This window comes from Lepisma saccharinum, chromosome 29 (assembly GCF_977018435.1).
Source record: "Lepisma saccharinum chromosome 29, izLepSacc3.1, whole genome shotgun sequence".
NCBI classification, from domain to species: domain Eukaryota; kingdom Metazoa; phylum Arthropoda; class Insecta; order Zygentoma; family Lepismatidae; genus Lepisma; species Lepisma saccharinum.
In genome coordinates, this window is record NC_139257.1 from 21,193,652 (window position 1) to 21,217,119 (window position 23,468).

The following is a 23,468-nucleotide window of genomic DNA, read 5'->3' on the forward strand; positions in this document are numbered from 1 at the left end:
GATACCCTACCAACTAACTATGTTGGCTCTCCACAAATGCACCTGTAAATGTAATACCAAATAACTTACATTGTGTGTCCGTGTGTACTTTTTCATGAGCAATGCAAACATTATAATGTTTCACTATCCATCAGCATATAAAAAATAATCATAGTTAACATTCATGAACATTACAAAGGTGCGTTTTACTCACTATCAATTCAAATAAAAATATATAAATAACTTACGTGAGTGAGTAGGAATGTTTCAGAATGACATTTCAGAAGTCTGTACTACTTCCTTCATCAGGTAATAAAATAAAAAAACTTTAGATGCCAAACATGGTACCGTGTTGTTAAATCGTAAGTTGAGGATTCAGGTTGAGGATAGAAAAGGTAAAAAAACTTACGGTGACAGCATAAAAACTCCAATGGAAGTCTTCGCTGGTTAAAAATTCCCTATGTTAAAAACAAAAACCACAACTAAAACAAATAAAAATTGAAGACCTATTACAGTCCCCTAGTGACTTCTGTCAGTGTTGGGTAGAACTCTTGGACCTCCATTCAACAGCAAATTTTAAAGAGCTCAAAAATAATTTATTCTTTATTCAAATGCACACATATAAACAAATATCAAGGTAAAACATCACTCTGATTAAAAAAAATAATACTATACACAAGATTGTTACGTGACTTAAAATAACTTCATAACTGTATCTATAAAAGGTGTACATGAACATTATCACAGAATGATTTCTGTCTTGGTAAATTTGCAAAATCACACTGAATCAAGTTCATATATTGAATATACTTTCTGCACTTGTATCACAGCAGAATCAATCACAAGTTACAGTGGCTAAACATTTCTCACAGTACATAAGTGATGTGGAATGTATTTTGTCAAACACACGAATTGTCTACAGATATTTTGCCTTTAACATAAGTAATGCACATAGGTGTATAATTAAATACAAACATCACACTGCATTCTTAAAATATCAGGAAAAAATCCATTTCAACTACTTCACAAAGCAATATTTGCAAAACTCATCCATTGGTACTATTAGATTGTGGTAAATCAGTGGCTTATTGTCCCATGTTCTTTGGTTTACTGCTCGTAATCCAACTTTCTTTCACACATATAGACATTTCTGGACTTCTGTTTTGGTCTTATTCATTTCTATTATATCAAAATAATACATACATATAATAAATACAAAATAAGAATTGTTGCGGTAAACCATGCCAATATTACAGAAAAATACCACTGGGGAAAATAGGCAATTCCTTCCATGTAAATTTTTGAATTTTGCATTTATGCATTTGCAACTGAACCACTCTGCACATCTTACTAATGAATTACATGATTTGCATTGTAAAAAATAAACACTAATGTGATTCTGAACATAAAAATACATGTTCCATTTTCAAGGTCACACAGAAATCAAACTACCTGCATTTTCTTTTCTTGCAATGATGCTGTTTGAACCATTTTGTGTTATTTTTTAAATTGACAAGATGTGCATTGTAATACAAAAAAACAGTCAGTCATGCAATCACTTAATTTAAAAGTACTTTAGCAGGTAAGATATGTGGAATGCATGGGAACAAACGTGAAATTTACAGGATCCTTGTTAAGAAATCTATTGGTAGGAAGCCCGCGAAAAAGCATAAAGAAAATTTTGAGATGGACTGGATTGATCTTTGGCCTTACAGTTCAGTGGGATCCAAACCACTATGTGCCTCTGAGTATCGAACCTGGGCCCCCCTTGCTTACAAGGCAACAACATTACCATAATACCATCAGACACACCTGAGAGCCTTTGGTAGCTGTGGCAATAACTACTGGGGATTAGGAATTGCAGACAGTTGGTTATAAAGAAAAAATTAGCATAATCACTGATCCCAATTTTCCACAATAGTAAGAAAATGTAGCTGGAATTATAACTGAAGACTTTGAAGTTACAATGGAGAATGGGAAGCAGATGTAAAGGGAAGGTGTTTGGGGTGTAATTTCAGTGCAATTAGTACGGTCCGGACATTTCATTTAAGTTGGAACTTTTAGTTTTACAGGGTGTTACAAAAAATAAAATTTAACAAAGTACGTTTTGCATACTTCGCAACACCCTATATTATAAGTAGGACTGAGCTGATACTGATGTACTGAATTAGTTTTAAGTCCACGTTATGCACATATAGGCTAATCGAAACTGACCTTACAGTTTAGTGGGATCTGAACCACAATGTGCCTCCACCAGGTATCGAACTCAGGTTCCCTTTATTACAGGGTGACAACGTTACCACTACACCATCGTGGAGGCTGCTGATGTGTTGATATTGGCCAATACTTGGTATTATAATACTTTGATTATCTCATGTGTGAAATTATCATCTTCAGAAAATATAAATGGCAGATTAATATGGTATAGTTCAAATGGAATATATGCATATTAAAATATATAAATATCCTGAATTATTTTAAGTTGTTGGAATGTTTAGGTATCAATATTGCTGGGAACTGGAAAGAGTAACAGCATCTGTATCAGTACAGGTTTAAGCTGGCATTGACTCAGCTCTACTTTAAGTACATTGTATTATAAAATTTTTAAAAATGCCAACAGGCGATGATAACCATAATAATTTTTTGGTATCAGGCATTTCAAGTACATACAACACTGCAGGATTGCATTTGACAAACAGAACAAATAGTGATGAGAGATCTGTTTTTTGTTACTGTTCTGTTGTTACTATACCAACTAAACAAATATAAACATGGTTACAATTGAAAAATCATACTTCCGGATAATGAATAAATCATACAATTTCATCTAGTTCTATTCAACAAATACTGAATTTGCTTTATCAACAGACTTAACAAAATAAATAAATCTTCATCTTGAATAAATATTCCCTAGTCAGAAAGACAACTCTTATAATCACAAACAAATCTACCTTCAATACAGGGTGATTACAAAAAACTTAACACTTTTAGAGAATTAACTGTGGAATTTTATTTCAAAGAAGAATGTCATGTTGAACAGTAACTCTGAAAGTTTTGTATTGAATGTGGTGGTGGTGTTTCAAGTTCTTCTCATTAGTTGGTGCTAATTGCTGACTTTTCAGGCAAAGACATTCTTTTGCTACATCCACCAGGTCTCAAAAATAGCAACTACTGCTATGGATAGCTAGAAACAAGAAACTGCATTTGCAAAGGCAGAAACAATTGCTTGAGTTAATGTGGATTTCCTACAAGCATGAAGAAGTCAAGTTAGTTATTTACCTTTTTCGGAAATGGCCATCCCTATCCACTGAATGATCACATGTGGTTTCTTTTTGTGAGGTTACATACACGATAGAATGTGGAATAGTCCACTTCCCAGTTATCCAAATAAACTAAAGATCATCATTACTGCTGCACTGTCGACAGCACTAGAATACTGAAAAGGTTCAGACTGGTTGATTTCCTGCCAATTTTGGTTAATGCTGTGATGAATTGGTGAAGAGATACTCACAAAAAACGCCCATGCCCCGGTCGAGATTCTGCCCCTTGCATAGCATCGTGCTGTGATAAAAACCCTGATACAGAGGTCAGCAAAAGCTTGAAAGGGTCCAAGCTGTGAGTATTTGAAGCCATTGAAAATTTGTCAACGTCCAAAAAGATCAACAAACTTTCAGAATTCCTATTCAACATATTGTTTTTTACAGGATAGGACATCAGCCGTAAAGTTCCAAAAGTGTCCAATTCTTTTGTAATTATTCTGTATATTGAAATTTACTGCAGTTAAAAATCAAGTCCAGAATTGTCATTTCTATTAATTAGGAACTTCATTGGAGATTCTTGACTATTAACAGAAATAAAAATTGTGTACCCATAACTACCTAAGAAAACATAAAATTTGATTAATGACATATTTGAGAAACACAATTTTCTCAATTAATGCAACATTCTTCTTGCACCACATTACATACTGTGGTACTTATTGGTACCCTTTCAACAATTTCTGCACTGACTGAAACTTAATGCTTTGAAGAGTTTGGGCACCTCACAGATATTCAAAATTCTGACTAACAATTTTATGAACTTGAAAAAATCTGTAAATTGTGCAATACACATTTTTGTGGTGATAAAATCATTTTGCAAAATAAGTATTGGCAGCACAGTTTTAACTTTCTCTCCCATTTTAATACATTTGACGTGACATTTTCATATGTTTTAAGCTTCTGGGAAAACCTGAGGGAGACCCTGAAGCAGGGCCGAAAAATCAGAAAAAAAATCGGGATCACTCTGTACGCTTTTTTTATTATATGTTCTCACTGTTGTATCTTGAAAAGTTGTGATGTAATAAGTAATACTACATAAATACTAGTCATAACTAGTGATCATATTCAGATAAAAAAAAAATTAGTACCCTTCAAAACTGGTTTGTTATGGAGACATGAAAATTATCCATAGTTGTTCTTAAGTTCTATTAAAAATACTGTAGTATGTTCATAAATGATTATGCATTTGTGCATATTTCTTTGCATTTGTTTCATCGACACGAACAATTACAGCGAAACCTTGATTGTATGTTCTTCAGGGAACCAAGCTAAAAAAAAACCTCAAAATGCAGAAAAACGTAAAATCGAGGAAAGTATTTAATATGTTGTGACCATCAAGATTGAATGCATAATGCAGGAATATGTTAAATTCAGGAATGTGAAATCGGGGTTTCCACTGTACTTGTTGATATTTATCAGTTATTAAAAAGGCAACAGTACATCATACCACTATATACTAAAAAAAAAACAGATTATAACTAACTCTGAAAAATGTTTCAATGCTCCAATGTTGAAGAATTGGTATCAATGTCAATCAGTAACAGAATCAGCATGGTATAATCAGTATCAAATCAGCTCTAAAATACATACGTATAAGAAAAAGTGATTGTCACATGATGAATGCAAGTCAACTATAAGGGACAAAAAACAGTAAAAATATCACCACATAAAAATCGAATCTCAAAATTATTTCATCTTACCTTTTGTTACTACTCAACCGTAAGCATGTGCAATACTGCAAATACAAGGTGTAGCAAATCTTACAGTAGTGTAAACTGTAGTTCATTCAAAACAGCCACAAAAACTACAAATGCAAATCAATCGTTATCCCTATCATCGACATCATCGATGGGTGGAAACTCATAAGGATTCTCCAACTGTTGTTCTTCGACACCAAGCAAGTGGACGATTTCTCTGTAAACAAGATGAGTTCTATGTGATACTTATGTTACTGGTGAACCTATATGAAATTTAATGACAACAATCAAGCACTGTCATAAAATCATGTTAAACTCTGACTTACCTTGGAGCCAGAAAGTTAAGAGACAGCACAAAACATATTAAAAATTCAAATCATTAGGGAGGAAGACATACAGGTTGGGGCAGGAAGGAAGTGTTGGGGGCATCATCTTAAAAACTGTATACTCACATATTCCTTCATTACAGCTACCATACATCTTTGACACAGCCCTCTTAATACTCAAGGGTAATCATTGAATTTGTAAAAAAAAACCCTGAGAAGGGATTGAAAGTTTGAAATTTGAGTTTTTAATTTGTTTCATACTGTATCTTTTAACAGTGTGGTTGGTTACAAGGTAATTCATATCTTAACATGACTGTCCTGGCATGTGTGCAAGATTTTTTTAAAAAAAATTCAACTGCTATACATGTTTAAAAACTTCATATCAATGAGAGAAAAAAAACAGAAAGAAAATATTGTACAGGGCGAGCGAAAAGTCACCGGACTGAAGTTTAAAAAATCATTTTCAAAGTTTGGTTCCGTTGCGTAGGACCAAACGTGCACGACTTGTTTGGACAACCCTTGGGAAGGGGAGGAGCCTATTTTGAAAGCGAGGCTGGCGTTGTAACTGCAGCAGTGGCTGTTTGTTGACCGTGCAGTGCAAGGTGATTTTTATTGGCGAGAGGCATGTTGCTTTGTTGGAGGCTTACTTTGAGCTGTAGACATATACTTTGTGTGTGGATTTCATTTTGTGCATTTGTTTTCTTTATTATCTTATCTTTTTATTTATCACACTAAGATCTATATTAATAATAGTAATAATAACAATAACAATAAATAGCAAATTTCAGGAACATGACATATTATTGAATACAGGAAGATACATCCTACATTGTGCATATTTCAATCTGTTGAATTTATAATTTATAAATAATTAGCTATGAAAAAAAATCTGTAGAGTCTGGTGACTTTTCGCTTACCCTGTATTAACCTACATCTTCATTTCTCAATATTCTTCAAAACATTTCTAAATTACTATTTAATAAGGACTGACTTCCAAATAATGACTGTATCCAGTAAATAGCAAAATATGATTTATTCAATTACTTCATTACTTTATGGGTGATTCAGATGTATTTTGTTTCAGAAAAAGAAGTTGCATATTACGAAGGTATTTTACATAATCAGGAAAGATGAATTAAGTGCATACATGCATAAAAACAGTTACATCATCACAGAATTGTACTCATCAATTTTTTTTTTGGGTTGGACCAACATAATTTTTTTTTTTTCAGATATTTATAAAATGTCAATATAAACTTTACTGATATTGGTAGCCTTAATGTTTTTGGGACAACACCCTCTCTGGATGCAAAGTTTCCAAGTGCTAGCTTTTCAAATGTACAGGGCTGCCAAAAAATAATACACGGAAAACTATTTACCATATTCAGTTTTTTTTTTTTCTCCCTCTCTCTCTCACAAAGAACTGTGCTCTCATGAGAAAGGAAATTCTGGTATCCCTTCCCAAAAAACACAGAAGAAGAAAATTTTAATTTCAAAAAGTTTAGACACTTCTGAGCAAATAAAAAATTTAGAAACAACAATTCAATTAGCATTATTAATTCTCTTATGAATTCTCTAACATGATCCCAGATAAAACGTACCGTAACATTTTGCCTTCCTTGGTGTCCTCACTCCAATCACTGACATCAGGGTAGTCAATTTTATCAGCAAGTAGCTTTCCCAATCGTGATCTTAGATCCTGAATTAAAAATAAAATGAAAGTGAAATAAATAGATTACAAAAAAAATCCCAGGTTTATTCACACATAGCAACAGCAAATACTTCACACAAGTTTACTTTGCCATTAATATTAAATACAATAAGCTGCTACAATTATGTACAGTATTTTCCTTTAATTTGACATTCTGGTTCTTCACATGTTAACCTTCATCAGGAACTCCCCCCCCCCCCCAACTCAGGCCCGTAGCTAGAATTGATTGCCAGGGGGTGCTCATGTGTTATCAGGGGGGCGGGGGGCTTTGTAAACCAAGTCCATTTTTCAAAAGTTTAACAGTGTTAAATAAAGGTAAATTATGTGTATGGGGGAGGGGGTCATTAAGTTGCATAAAGTTTAGAAATATTACGCAAATACTACATTTTTCTATTTTATAAAATATCGCTTGAAGTGTTAATTGGCTTCTACTGAAAGCATACCTTTCTACACACCCATACTACGTTTGATGATACACATATTTATATTACACAAGAAAAATGGACAATATTCAGTCATACCGTCTATAGTGTGTCTCAACCTTAAAAATTTGTATGGAAGTAAATGGAGTACTTCCCTCCCTCTCTAATACGTGAGTTTTGCCAATAGCTCTGGCCTTCTCTACCACCGCTGCATTACGAGATGTTACAAAATTTACAAAATGTAAAAGTCAAAAATTTCAAACAGTGAAATAATTATCCTGTAGAGTTTTTTTATGCTCTATTTACTGACGGCATTATAAAACCTATCATAAATTCATGTGATCTGAATTTTTCATAATTATGCAATTTTGCAAAACACTTAATTTTTTTCTAGTAAATACTTCAAAAGCCATAAATATCAAACTGCTTGAACAACTTCGCCAGTTTTTTTTCTACAGGATCTATGATGATTGTACATATGATATTCTTTGCCTGAGTGAATTAATTTGTTTACGAGGAGAGTTATATATATATATATATATATACACATTGGATATTTTGTATAAATCATCAGACCGTAACACGAAAAAGTTGGTTAGCGAGAAACTTTTCGGTTTGTCGCGATACACGTGCAGACCAAGCAAGAAAAGTGTTGACCATTGTTTGAAGTTATTTTTAGAATGCATTGTTACTCCACGGCACAGTTATTTATTAATGTTTGTTTTTGCATTTATTTAATTCTGTTTATGTAAAGGATACAACATTCAACGAAAGAAGTAACAATAGTTGCATGTATTACACATATAAAAGAAATGTAAAATAGTAGTTACGTCGAAATATAAACATTTACATGCAAATCTTAACTATGGTTTCTTTTTCCAAAATGCATGAAATACATAGATTTTGATGATTTCCTATACGATATTAAGGAAGTAATTTTGTCGCAATCATTAGCAATTAACAGCAACTCGATGCGACTCAGTTTGTTGATCTGGCAACGCCGCGCTCCATTTAACCCATACTGACTTTTAAGGTTGAGACGCTCTATAGCGCACATTCCATTCCCCCGGCCGAAACAATAAAACTCCCCTTCGTTCCCAAAACTTGGGAGCTGTTGACCTTTGACATAGATGCAGAGGGAATTAGCATAATGACGTCAGTCACAGATTTCTGTATAAATGGGAGGTCGCAACAGGGGCAATGAAGGTACAGATAAAGAAGCTCCCCTATCGAAGAACTTTCTAATGCCTAAAGAATCTTCTAAATGCTTGCCACTACTTACACTTCTTATAAATAAGATGAACGAATGTAATAGCTGCTGTTCATGCTCTGTGAATTTATCCTTCACCAAAGTTGTGAGCAAAATAATATCAGCGATCAACGTTTTCACTCTTCACTGCAAACAAATTACGCAAAATAGTTTTACCTAATGTCAAGGGGGGCAGACCTCAGTGCCAGGGGGGCTCAGCCCCACCTGGTACCTGCCTGGCTACAAGCCTGCCCCAACTATAAGATAAAGTTTAAGAAAGCTGTAAAGCAAGTTTAACATGTTCTCCGACAGGGTGGTTTTATCAATTTTTTTCCTCCTGCACCAAAGTGGTTATTGGACTTCTATTTCGCAAATTTCTCTTTTTTCCTGTAAAGAATAGAAGAGCCAAAGCCTTTTTATGTGCATGCCTTATGCGCATCATTGTTATATTCATGATCGATGGCACGTTAGGAAAACCGAAGTCCAAGCCACATGCTTCGGTCATAATGACCAACATGGGATGATTGGTGTGTGTGCCAGTTTCGGTCATTATGACCGGCGTGGGAGAGAATGTGTTAAAAAACCTTAGATAGGAAATCCTGATGTTTATAATTTGTCCATATGTTGCACTGGCCTGCTTCACTAGGTGCGTTGTTCATCAGATAAGTAAGCCAACCTCTGTGGCAGAGTGGTTAGCACAACTTACAATTCCAGGCATCCTGGGAATGGGTGTTCTTTGTAAGCAAGGTGCGTAACCAGGGGTCCGGACCCCCCAAATTCCTTTATTATTTAGTGGATTCTGAAAATAACATCCACAGGGTGGATACAAACAAGGAGAAATTAAATTCCCTGACTTTTCCACGTTTTCCAGGACAAAATTTACAATTTTCCCTGACAATTATAAACTAAGTAAAATAAATTACTACTGACATTCTTGTATGTTCAATGAAATGTGATACCACAGCAGACAAACTCAGATGTACAAAGCTCTGTTTATGCATGCCATTTTCGTCAGATGTTGCAGTCTGAAGACATCCAAAAGTTCAATGTTAGTCGGACGGCGATATCCGACAAGAACCATATGCATCAACCGAGCCTAAACTGTTCATCTGACAAATGCTGTACCACAACATTCGACAAATTACAGGGTTGCATATTACCTTTATTTGTTTCCATGTTCCTTCAGAATGTCCGACAAAATGCCATACTACGATGTCCAACAACTATCAGATGGTGCTACAGTGGTATGCCCCCCCACCCTCCAACCCCTATATTTGTTGACAGTCCTGTTCCCTTACTACTCCCATACAGACAAGAAAAAATGATAATTCAATGCATTTTCCACGCAATATTTAGGGGCTTATTATAGTTTCTGCCCCTCCGAAAATCAATCTATCTATCTATCTATCTATCTATCTATCTCTCTCTCTCTCCCTCCCTCCCCACCTCCCATCACTAATTTCTGGCACTGTAATTGTTGCCACGTCCCGGAGAGGGTGACACCAGTCCGGCTTAGGCCAGGGTAAAACATGAGATTCTCAGGGCAACTAAAAGTGATTGATAACTTATTTTAGAAGGAAGAAAAAAAAAAACTTGTTTAACCTACTACGGAAGGTATATTCTTAATTTTCACATTACATTAAATTTATATACAGGATTGTATCTAAAGATGTCTCTTTGTTTCTTGGTCACATATATCTCTATTCAACATATTTCAACCACTGAAATGCTTCTTCTTCTTCTTTCTGGATACGTGATGAACTACTTCTTCTATTTGGCTAACAAGCTTCTTCTTCTCCTTTCTGGATACGTGATGGACTTCTTCTTCTATTTGGCTAACGAGTTCCTTCTTCTTCTTCTTTCTGGATACGTGAAAGACATCCTCTTCTTCTATCAATTAATCGGCTGATTCATCTATTGGTTAAGAGGCTTCTTCTTCTACTAGTTGATAGTCATCTTCTTCTACTAATCAATATACTTATTCTTCCATTCGTTAGTAGTCTTCTTCTTCTATAAACTTATTCTTCTATTGTTCAATATACTTATTCTTAACTTCTTCTTCGGGCCTCCCAGATGGCGCAGTGGTAATCAAGGGGTCCCGGGTTCGATACCCGGTGGAGGCACAAGTGGTTCGGATCCCACTTTAAACTGTAGGTCCAGTCCCGATTAGCCTTACTGTGCATAAAGTGGACTTAAAACACCAAATCAATCAATCAATCTTAACTTCTTCTTCTATTAATATACTTATTCTTCTATTTGTTAGTAGACTTCTTCTACTAATCAATATACTTATTCTTCTATTTGTTAGTAGACTTCTTCTACTAATCAATATACTTATTCTAGTTTTATTCTTCTAGTAAATATATCTCTTATTTACAAAGGCACCTCTATCCAAAATTCCTTCATCTATTAGACATTGGATTGATTCCCGTATCTTCCCTGCTATATTTCCCTTCTTTTTTTGGGCTTTATCAAAGATACAACAATAATTCAAATCAATATTTTGCTGCGCAATAGCCTAATACAAGCAGAAAAAAAGGGGATTAATCGAAGGGTGCCGCCTGTCCTGCACTCAACCTCGATCCGGGTCAGCAATAGATGCACCGCAACGGAAGTGCTTGGGGGCCGCCACTGGGTTGGCGCCGCACCGGGGAAAATAACCAAAAAGGTCTAGTGGGAAAACTCCTTCCCACTAAGAAAGTAGAGATATAAAATTGTAATCGCTTGTTAACTTCATTAATCTTTACATAGAATCACATATGCTGCACGTGTCGATCATTTCTTTATCTCACCTTTATCCATCTCCATTGTTTATCTCAGTTCATAAATTTATGTAAGCACAATTAATTTCAGTTCACCAAACATATTCATTCAATTCGCGTGCGCATTGTTACTATAATCTGCGATCCTAATATTTCTTACACGTGCTGCCATCTATGATTCCTTATTTCAATCATTGGCCATATGGTTTACATGCGCAGGTACGTAACATTGTGTCATGCATAAAAGAGCCCTAAAAGTTGATGCTCAGACTTAGCAACAAGATTTCCTGTTCCCATGTAGCGCTCCATAACGACATCTTACAAAACAAACGCCTGGCACATTCATTCCATCGCATAAAAAAAAAAGTCGATCAAAACAAAATTCCCTGACCTTTTTTGACCTCATAAATTCCCTGACTTTTCCTGGTTTTCCAGGTCTGTCACCACCCTGCACTTTCTTAATTGTACTCTATCTGAGAAATGTTTTTCCGTTTTACTGTATGGTCGTCAAAGTATTGAGAGCCCTCATCACAATTTAGCCTCTGCTCATTCTTACCCAAGAGACATAACAGAACTGATTCAGACGTCGTGAAATTTCAAATGAAGAGTTCAGTGAAATATTTCATACTGCTTCTGAAAAGTGTCAACAGACATTCAATTCTGAAATTACGATTCGAAGAATAACAAAACACAATAATAATAATAAACGAGATACTATCATCATATTAGGGGGACATGCCATTGGCCTTGGAGGAAGGGCACCCCTGGCTGGATGGCTCCCCCCATTTTCTTTCTGTATACGCCCATTTGTAAGTGTCCCTCCATCAATTTCATCACTCATCCTCATCATTGCGATTAGCCAAAAGTGGCAGAAGTCACCAAAAGCAACACGAAGTAAGAAAGAAGTTCACCAGTACAGAATCATCTGCATAAGACTGTAGGATGCAAGATAAAAATGAATGAATATACTAATGGGCGAATTGTGTCCATACATCTTTGAATCTGACTGTACTAACGACTAGCATACAACTTTGGACTGCCACCACCTGCTTATTCAAAATGTAATTATCTTCAGTATAATTATCCTGAAAGTTATGTAAAATTTGAACTTTCCATTTATTTTGCACTAATATTGTGTGAAAACCTGTTTTGTGATTATGTAACAGAATATTTTAAAGCAAAACTAGTGGGTTGATGCTTCTTATTGCAGTGGAATATTCACCCATTGAAATTTATCATAATCACCATAATCTTTATTTATCCGTTGACCCATTTTTCGTGGGTATGGATATCCTCAGATACAGTAAATATAGATAAGATATAGTATAAGAGATATTACAGTATAAAAACAGTATAACGCACATATGTAATACACAAATTTACATAAATTGAACATTTACAATATTAAAAACAATGATAAACAGGTATGACCATAATAAAAATATATAGTGTATGCATGATTTTTTTCCTTAACTTAGATACATTATTCCTTAAATTTATGTGATAGTATTTATAAACACTAAGGTCTATGAGATTATTAAAGACAGTCAAAAAAGTTTTGCATCAGAACGGAAAATGACAAAACATATATGAAGCAGAAGGTTTATTGCCAATGACAGTGAGAATACAAAAGAAAAGATGAAGAACAAGACATGTTGGATGAAAAGGGAACAAAAAACGTACAATTTTCTCAGAAATGTGTTTAAAACGAAAATGGAACAATTCATGATGGAGGTGAAAAAACAAAGAACTGTCACAAGAAGACTGTTCGTCATAGCGGATCCACCAGAAACATTGTCTACCACCTGGTGTGTCCTCGCCTGGCTGCAAAAAGGTTTTGAACACGCTGTGGCATACTGAGGATGAGACGATCAAGGTGATCTTGCAGTAAGCGATCCCATTCGTCCTGTGCCGCAAGAAGAACTTCACGAAGATTGGTGAGAGCCACAGGACGGTTTGCAATGGCATTTTTTAGCATTGCCCATGCATGTTCGATGGAATTCATGTTGGGACCTTGCGCTGGCCAGAGCATGCGACGGATATTCGCCGCCTGCAGATAATCGTGCACCATATGTGCGTGGTGTGGACGGGCATTGTCATCTACCAAGACAAATTCGTCACCAATTTCCTGATGAAATGGTTCCACAGTCGTCTGGAGAATGTCCCTGACATAACGAACAGCTGTTTGTGTCCCTTTAATTGGAATTAGGGGCATTCGACGTCCGAGCATGATCTCTGCCCACACCATGATTCCTCCTCCTTGGTATGGATGGACCCCTTGGACACCATAAAGCCACTCCTGCAGTCCAGGGCCTCGCCACACCCGTCCTCTTCGTGAATCTGGCCTTAGACATAGCCTACATTCATCGGTGAAGAGCACATGGGCCCTATGACCAGGTCCCCAATTTCGATATGCATGGGCCCAATGCACACGGTCGCGCCGATGTCGTGGCAACAGGTACTGGCACCGGAGAGGTCTTCTGGAACGTAAACCTCTTTTTGGGAGTCTGTTACGGACAGTTCGGTTTGACACAAGCACACCAGAGGCTGCCTGGAGGGCATGAGTAATGTTCCTTGCCATCATGGTATTCTGTCGCCGAGCTGAGAGTCGCACATAGCGGTCTTGTGCTGGTGTTGTGACCCGTGGACGACCTGTCAGTTGATGATCTGCTACTGTTCCTGTGTCTGTATACCGCCTCCAGGTCCTACAGACATCGCTTTGCACCACTCCAACAGCCCTAGCTACAGCCAGTTGTGACATGCCAGTCTGCAGTAGCGTGATGATCCTGGCCCGATCAAACTGCACTATCGTAAGCCTAGGCATGCCTTGCACACAGCTGCACTCGCTTGCCTTCGCTAACTGGACACAAGGAACACCTAACTAACCTCCGCCGACTACCGTGGTGCTACGCTCGAACACACGCATGCGCTTGCCGACTCCGGTAGTCGTCTGTGGTGATCGGTATTGCACGTCGACCACGTTACTTCGAACAATGAGCTCTACTTCATCGTTTCTTGTCTGCTTTGGCATGTTGTGGATGCTATTTTCATCACTTCTCGGGTGATGCAAAACTTTTTTGACTGTGTTTATATGTATATTTTTATTTACATATTTGACAGTTGTGCCCAATCTATTTTACAATTCATTTATGTCATACAGAGCTCTTTCTGAGAGATATTGCTTGACTAACTGCATTTTTTTAAAAAAGGAATGATATTTTTCAGCCAAGAAGGAAGTTTGTTGTAAAATTTTACATCTGCAGAATGTGGTGATCTGTCTGTCAGAGTTTGCCTGGCCATGGACATTAAAGTTTTTTTCTTTGTCTTGTATTATGTCTAGGGACACTGAAATTTCGCGAACACTTTAAACGCGAAATTATTTTAAAGTGTGTATAATTTTGTTTAGAGTCAAGTGGATGTGAGTTATGACCATTTTGGGCTCCAATTTATTCACGTAGTTCCGCGAAATACAAATCAAAATGCGAAATGAAACGAAAAGTGTCGAAGTTCACGAAATAACACCGAAATTCAGTTGTCAAAACAAAAAAAACAACATTGATTTACCTTCTTTCATAATAAACATTGGAATGTTATTTTGTTGTGAAAGTTCAACATTTCATTACAGGTGACAATGACTGCATGAAGTAGTTTTACATCATCAGAAGCGCAAAGCTACAGCGCCTGTAGCAAAGCCGCACAGTGCAAACGGTGTCAGTGATAAGTATTTAGCCTCTTTCTTCTCCGTTTGTTCATTTCTCCATTCCTGCAACTCAGGCTATCTCGCTCCAACGTAATGCGTAAATATGTTGCTGTCATGCAGAAAATATGGAAATTAGTTTTCTGCTGTTAATGTTATGTTTTTGTAGCTAAAACACAAATGTTTTAGTACGACTATTTTATTTCAGCCAAAGTTCGCGGTCCAAAAAGTTCCAATCAGAGGCCTACAGAAGATCGTGTGTAGTCTGAGTCTCCATTACGCGACACACAAAAATACGAGTTTTAAAGATTTTCGTGACCGTGCTTCTTGTGCGCTTGTTCATAGTTTCTTTACATCCCCAGTCTCTTTGATAGTTTCTTTGGCGAATTACAATGCCCAAAGTTATTTCAGTATCTGAACGTGCTCGAGAGTTCGAGGAAGAAGGATTCTATGTCACAGACAAGTTTAAAAAAATTCTGATGTGCCGATACTGCGATCAACGAATTGACTGGTCACGGCAAGATACATGCATAAAACATTGCACTAGTAGCAATACACACAAAGAGAAAAAAGCTTCAGCACTCAAAATTGGTAACAAGAGGCAGGTAACTCTGACAAAATGTGTGGATAGAGCAGGCCCATCAAAAGCAGCTAAATCGGATAAGAAGGACTTCGTGCTATCAATCATAAAGGCTTTCATGGCAGCAAACATACCACTAGAAAAGTTAGATAATCCTGCACTCCGGGAATGGTTGGATGAACATGTTGAAGGTAGGTAAATTTTCAATCTTTAAATCTTTTTTCTTTTATTGGGTTTTCCAATGACGAAGAACTCACCTTTGCTTTTTTTTTTTCCTGAGGTGGTACGGAACAGTGGCGACGTAGTTTTCGAGGTGCAAAAATGAATAGTGAGGAAACTATACATGTCCGATATTGGGACAAAACATTGTTTTTCAAGCATTTACATCAAGCGACTTTTGATCCTTTCTTTCTCTGTTGCCGGGTGGTATGTGGAACATATAAGCAACGATTTTACCTCAAGTGTAATTAGGTTAGATATGTCAGGTTTTTTTTATATAGTAATGTAAATTAGGCACACATGAATTACCACCTTTTGTGGATAGCAAACTAGACCTGCCTGATCTAACCTAACCTAATGGTAAGGTAAATAGAGTGTGTATACTTGAAAACTTATATATTTTATTTTTTATTTTAAAGGGTGCTGTAGAGAATATTCCATTTCAGCTTAGTAAAATACTTCATGTTGAAACAGTTTTTTTTTTGTTTTGTTTTTCTGGTGATTACCAAAAAGTGCAACTCTCAGGCACCTGAAATTCATGCTCAGCAGGATGCTGATGTTAAAAGCAAAATTAAGGGGAAAAGGTAGCTGTATGCTGTGATGAAACAACAGACCGAAAAGGACAATGTGTGTTCATAATTTTGTTCAAAACTTTGTGTCCAGAACCTGAACTATTTGTTGCTGGTGTGAAAGTGTTAAATAGTGCAACAGCAACAGAATGTGCATGAACATTAATGGATTGCTTCCACAAATATGAAATAGCTTAGGAGGACATTGTGTGCAGTGACGAAGTGTATAGACTCCCTGAAGGTGCTGCTCTCTGAGGAATTTATTCATGTTCAATGTTGGGATAAACTGAACCTTGTACAGTCACAGTGGCCTTCAGCATTACCTGAACTGAATGAGTGTATTTCCAAATGTAAGCTAGCTTTTCAAAATACTCGCAAAAGAAAACAATTATGTTACTTTCTTAAGAGAGAAGTATCCTAATGGTGAAAAAGCCCCTAATATGTTTCCATCCCCAGTTTTAACAGGATGGAATTCCTGGTATCATGCTGTTAAATATATTGAAGTATATCTTACAGATTTGGTTCAATACTTGTGCTCACTTCATGGTGAAAGTTCTAGTGCAATTGATTATTTCAAGAATCTTATTCAGACTGAAATTTGTGCCATAGAATGCCAAGCCACTTTTTTGGTAGAACATTTTCAGCAGTTTGCTGCAACCATTACAGAATTTGAAACATCCAAGAAGCCAATGTGTCACAGACTTGTGAGTGAAGTTGGTGAGCTAAAAAATACAGCCCAGTTTGTGGCTGATGGTGTGTTAGGAGAAAGAACATCAAAGGTTCTAAACAAAATTTCTACGCTGAAAGCGGCTGCTCTAAAGGGGCAATTAAGATGTTAGGCAACAAGGCTTGTACAAAATTAAATGACTTGCTCCGCGAAGATCCAGGAAATATTTTTTTTGAAAATGTTAATGTTTTATTCAGTATGCGAAATGTTGCAAGAAATATTGTCAATGAAGACTTGTACGACATTTGCAAGAATGTGCCTATTCGAAGAGCATGTTCACAATTAGATTTTTTGAGAGGGTACAAACCTTTTCAGGATATGGTAAAGAGTGATGTGAAAGAGTCAGGTGCATCTTTGAATATGCTGCTAGCACTTAAAGAGGATCACGAAAGGTTTGTGTCACTAGCTGTGCAAGTGTTGTGGTTTCCTGTTAGTAATGTTGACTGTGAGTGTGCTTTTTCAGCTCATGACCAACCAGAGATATAATTTAAAACCATGCAATGCAGAGGTTATGTTAAGAGTACACTTTAACTGATAAAAGGTAGGTGCAGACTACTTAACTTTGACTTATATTTACCGCTTTTCCAATGAAATGATCTTTTTTCACCGCTTTTATATACCAAAATTGTAACTTTTTAAATGCGAAATTCATTAATTTTATTTACCATAAATCATTGTCCCTAGTTATGTCCATGGATGTGTTCATTTCTAACTTGTGTCTCGTCATTTAGTATGAAAATAATAGATTTATAAACATGCAATGAATATAAAGTCAAAATTTTGTTTTCGCGGGCAATTCTGCATGTGGATCTGGATGGTATTTTGTGTATAAGTCTAACAGCCCTTTTCTGTAGTGTAAATACTCTTTTTGTATGTACGCGAGCTGCTCCTCCAAGCTGTAATACAGTACTCTAAGTGAGTACTAGATAAGACCATAATATAGATTCATGTCGATTTCCTTGATATGATACTGCGAAAGGATTTTCAGCAGGTATAGGTTTTTGGTGAGTTTATCAGAGATATAGTTAGTATGACATGCCCAATTTAGTTTATCATTGAATCCTAGAAATTTTACCTGGTTAACATACTCTATTTCATTTTTATCTAAGTAGACCATCAAGTTATCGAAATTCTTCTTCTTGCCAGGGTTTAAAATCATGGAATTTGTTTTTGATGGTTCACATTTAGGTTATTAGTGCTTAAGTACTGGGTTACTTCATTAATCGAGATGTAAGCTTGGATTTCTAATTGTTCTTTTGTTTTTGCCCTACATATTATGTTAGTGTCATCTGCATAGGTGATAGTTTGAGTCATGTTGTTCTTCGGTATGTCATTGACGTAAAGGATGAATAAGAACGGGCCAAGTATAGATCCTTGAGGGACACCTACCTTTGACGATTTAAAGCTGGAAAAGGTTTTGATAGATGAATTATCTATGTGGTCAATATGAGTGCATTGTATTTGATCAGAGAGAAATGACTTAATTAGGTTAAATATGCCACCTTGGATACCTAAACTATATAGTTTATGCATGTGTGTTGTGGTTGAGAGAGTCAAATGCTTTAGACAGATCTAGAAAAACTGTGCTTGGAATTCCATTGTCCTCCAAGGCTTCGGTAATTATTTTTATAAATTGTACAGTTGCAGAATTCGTTGATTTGTCTTTTTGAAAACAGTGTTCATATTGATTTATAATACTAAATTTGGAGCAAAAAGCATGAATTTTATTGCAATTTTTTTTTTTTGTATTTTCGAGAAAGGTGACGTAATTGCTATTGGTCTGTAATTTAAGGGGTCCGTTTTATGCCTCTTTTTGTATACCGGTTTTAGGACACACTTTTTCAAGATCTTCGGGAATATGCCATTCCTTCTTGATGCATTTATAGCAAATTGCAGAGACAGAAGCAGAGAATGTGTACCCTTTTTTGTTAGTTGGTTAGACCAACCATCTATATCACATGATTTCTTGTTATTTAGGGAATTAATAGTTTTTCCTAGGTTGATAATACGTATTTCATATAGAATGATAGTTTTGAATGCTATTTGTGAATCGGCTCAAATTGTTAGCATATTTCATTTGCAATCTAGTGTTTGGGATAACATTCACGCTTCGGTATTAGTGGAATTGGTAAGATTATGGGCATCTGTCTGGGTCTCGGCTCAGTCCTACTTTAACCCATTAGTGCCCATTGCCCCTAAAAATAGGGGGTGCACTCTGTAGTGAGTTTTGTTTTCCGTTCTTCAGGGATGCAAGTCTTGCGGCTTTTATACTTCTGTTCTGGCATCACTGAATGCACATAGCACATTGCACTAGTGATTTGTTTCTTACTTAGAGTGTGGGGCTGACTGCACGTTTTGTGTTATCGTCAGTAATAATGGCTGAGCAGAAAAGGCGAGTGTATAGGAGTGTTCATTTGCCTTATGTTAGAACTTACGTAGTTTAGATGTTGGTTTTTCCCACTTAATCAGACTTGGAAGATGCCCAATGGCACATCCGGATATATTAAATCTTAATAAATACCAACAGATATCGCCAAACATGTACTCAAGTTCGATGTGCACAATGTCACGAAAATACCACAAAGAAATGCAGAAAATGTATTGTACGATGCCATATCAATTGTTTTTCATCCACTCATAACTTTTATATGTAGTGATAAATATATAGAAGTTTAATTTTAAATTTAGTTTTAAGTATTTTTGACTACAAGAAAATATATTAAAAACACAACAAATAAAAAGATTTACGCAATATTTCACAACTAATATGTTTTAATTTCCAAAATCCTCATGCTTAAAATGTCCATCCCTTTCATGCCCACTGCCCCTATTTAGGGGCACCTTATATTATACAATATAACAATTCATTTTCAGTTTTTATGTCAGGACTATGTTACATACCTTACCTACATGTAAAAAAAAGTGTTGTGAACAAAATTCACCCATAAATAAAAAGTTGGGCAGTAATGGGTTAAACGTATCTAATCTGCTATAAAATTGATGGAATATCAATCAACAGCCTTCTGTAAATAGAGGCTACATGTAAACAAAATCAACAAGTGAGCAAATTATGTTTTTTCACAACTTAAACAGAATTATTATAAATTTGTGTAAGAAATGAATAAATTATTACCTCTGTAGCCTGGACTGTGCTCAAATCACAGCTGAACCTTAGAAACTTGTCCGCTTGAATGTCAACCTTTGAAGGTGTTTGTTTCTTCCTTTGTATGGACTTTGCAAAGAAGAGAAGAGGCACCGACGACACGTTCGTCACATCATAAAGAAACACATCACTTGTTTTCATCTTGTTGTAGTACACCAAAAACTTGTAAGTAAGTTTGTATGGATCAACAACAGATGACATCTTGTGAATTCGAACGGAACCATCCTCCATGTCAAACACTTTTCTGTAGAGACAAAAACTATATAAATCACACTGCCACGTGCATCTTAATTTTTGCATTGTTGGAAGTGACAAGCTGTATAAACATATAAAGTATATGTTTTTCCAGATTACTGTTCCCCTATTCCCTTAAATGGTTAAAAATGTCAGATAAATGATACCTTATGGGAAATGAACCCGGGTCCCCTGGAGCCAATGAACTGGTAAGCAAATATTCACCAAAATTTATCCCCTTAAGTGTGGATGGCATGGCATATTAATACCCTTTGAGTGTCAGTGGCATATATATTCACACACACGTTGAGAACATAGCAATCACATTAGGTGAGATTATGCTAGGTGTAGTAAAAACAGAGACAGAAGAATGAAAAAGAAGAAGAAGAAGCAGAAGAATAAAGAGAAAAATAATATAAATGAGACATAAGAAAACTTGTGTGGTGTATTTCATGCGTAATAGAAAATCAAAATATGGCTCACAAATGACGTTCGCGTGACACAGACATTAAGTTGCACTTGTTTCAAATACTTCTATACCAGAACAAATTATTCTGCATGAGCCTGAAGTACATACATGGGTCGACATGTTGTGTATTATTGTATAATTGTATTTGCGTATTATTGTTTTATTTACATTTGTTATGGAACATGAAAGCAATTCTATATTAAAAAAATACTGCACAAAAGACGAATTATAACACCATTAAGCCTTGTTTCCATGATTATGAAAAAATAAATATGCTGACCAAGGCAATAAAGAATGGAAGAAGGTGTTAGAAAGAGTGGAAAGGACAAGAGAGAAAGAGGAGAGGAGAAGGAAGAAAATGAAGGAAAAAGAGCGTGAGATATAAAGCCCAACCACTTTCTATATGGAAGTAAATATGTTTAGCCTTTTAGGTGAAAGTACAGTTGACAAGTGAAAGCCACCTGCTAGAAAGTTCCAGAACAACTTTCTAATAGTCTGGAGGGAGTAATGTTTTGTGTATATATAATGCCCTGTTTTTGTATCTTGTTACTTTTGTACTTGATACAGAGTCTGAAGAAGACCTTGCTAGAAGGTTGAAACGTTACGTTTAGTTTATGTTTTTAATCAAATAAATTACTGCCTTGGTCAGCATATTTATTTTTTCACAAAAGACGAATGCTGACAAATAATGGGTGTTTTATTTAAGTTAATTTTGTTCAACAGAATTCTGCTTTGAACCTACATTTTCGAGTGCAGACTTGTTCAGAAAATTCCACTTATTAATAAAATGTAGAGACTCAGTGGTCCAGTTGATAAGGTGCCTTGGAAGTATCACCAGCCTCAATATAAGGTACCTGCAAGGGGGGGGTTAAAACTGGCTAGAGCATGGTGCTAATCACATTACTTCCACAGTGGCTGAGATTGTTATACACTGTTACAACCAGGTGTAGAAAAACTTAAAATAATTCAGGCACCAGCCCCTTTTACTCAGGAGTCAGCCTTTCATTTTTCTTCAAATAGAGTCAAAGAAGACGTGAATTCAATGAACAAAGCTACATATTTTGAAATATTATCTTAAAATATTTAGATTTATTAATTACTACAATGCTGGATTAAAAGTAATTAATTCTTGTGCTAGAGTGACCTTCCTACAGAATGCTCTACTGGTACCAGCATGAATAACTAGATTATACATTGTACTATATGGCAGACTCTACCATATCACCACAGATTTTAAAATTCGGCTACCAACAGTGCAAAATTTCATAAAGCACATATTGTACTAGTTATTTTTTTAAAAAAAAAATATAATGGAAATTTCCATTACCGAACTCCAAATTAAATATATATATATATATTTTAGAACTGAATTTGAGAATTCAGGCATGATGGTGACTGGGTGTCCTGTATTTTTCTACATGTGGTTATAACTGTAAGATTAATCAACTAAAAATAAATGTCTGATGAAGGAAGCGTGTGTTCTCCTGAAACATTACATTGAAAATTGTGTTTATGTGCTTATGAGAACCTTAAAGTAAAAGAGAAATAATTCTAATTCCAAGCATACATACAAGAAAAATTATCAAAATGTTATTTCTATTACACAGCATAGCTACACATCAAAAGTAGAAGAAGAAGTGTTCAGCAATGAATATTTCACGACTGTGTTAAATGAAAAACAACACAATTCTCTTGGATTGGTTGATTTGGTGTTTTAAGTCCACTTTATGCACATTAAGGCTAATCGGGACTGGACCTACAGTTTAAAGTGGGATCCGAAGGATCCGAATCACTATGTGCCTCCACTGGTATAGAGCCTGGGACCCCTTGATTACAAGGAGACAATGCTACCACTGAGCCATCGGGGAGGCTCACATTTCTGTTGGAATGCAGCATATGACTCTCTCAGATGATTGTTACCACATGAAATGCTTTGAAGTCAGGAACAATGCCTATGTATCAATTCCTCAAATTTATAAGCTTCTTTGGTATTTGGGTCTTCCTTACTATAGACCAGTAGCGCACGCAGGATTTCATCAAGGGGGGTGTTATTTCGAAAAATTTCTACAAATTCACATTACCATTGTTTTATTATACTTTAATTAATTAATAATAATAATAAATTATTTAATAATTCTTATAATTAATTAATTAGTTTAATTACTACTAATAATTACTATTAATGCAGTTGCTATTTATGAAAGAAATAGAACAAAATTACATTTCTTTTGTTTCTTTGTTACAAAATAATTGTCTAGTCAACGGTTATTTGTATATGATAAGTGAGACATTTTAAGTGTGAAGAAAATCCATAAAAACAAGCAAATATATTACATTTATTGAA

At 35.7% G+C, this 23,468-nt stretch overlaps 1 protein-coding gene across 1 annotated transcript; it reads right to left on the minus strand.

Annotated features, from left to right (window-relative positions):
* Window positions 1-3,664: 3,664 nt before the first annotated feature.
* On the minus strand, window positions 3,665-20,659 carry LOC145981555 (ATP-dependent DNA/RNA helicase DHX36-like). Its single transcript, XM_083114877.1, has 3 exons — window positions 20,392-20,659; window positions 6,924-7,021; window positions 3,665-5,213 (listed from the first exon to the last, which is right to left on the minus strand). The coding sequence occupies exons 1-3, from the start codon at window positions 20,650-20,652 to the stop codon at window positions 5,117-5,119; spliced, it is 456 nt and encodes a 151-aa protein (XP_082971003.1). The 5' UTR covers window positions 20,653-20,659; the 3' UTR covers window positions 3,665-5,116.
* Window positions 20,660-23,468: the final 2,809 nt, after the last annotated feature.

Bases quoted from the DNA above. Each gene is read 5' to 3' on its own strand.
- LOC145981555 (XM_083114877.1), bottom strand. From the start codon at position 20,652: ATGGAGGATGGTTCCGTTCGAATTCACAAGATGTCATCTGTTGTTGAT. The intron at 7,022-20,391 runs GTAATAATTTAT...TTTTTAATTCAG, and splicing joins GCACAGTCCAGGCTACAGAG to GATCTAAGATCACGATTGGG. The intron at 5,214-6,923 runs GTACGTTTTATC...TCTTGTTTACAG, and splicing joins AAGGAAGGCAAAATGTTACG to AGAAATCGTCCACTTGCTTG.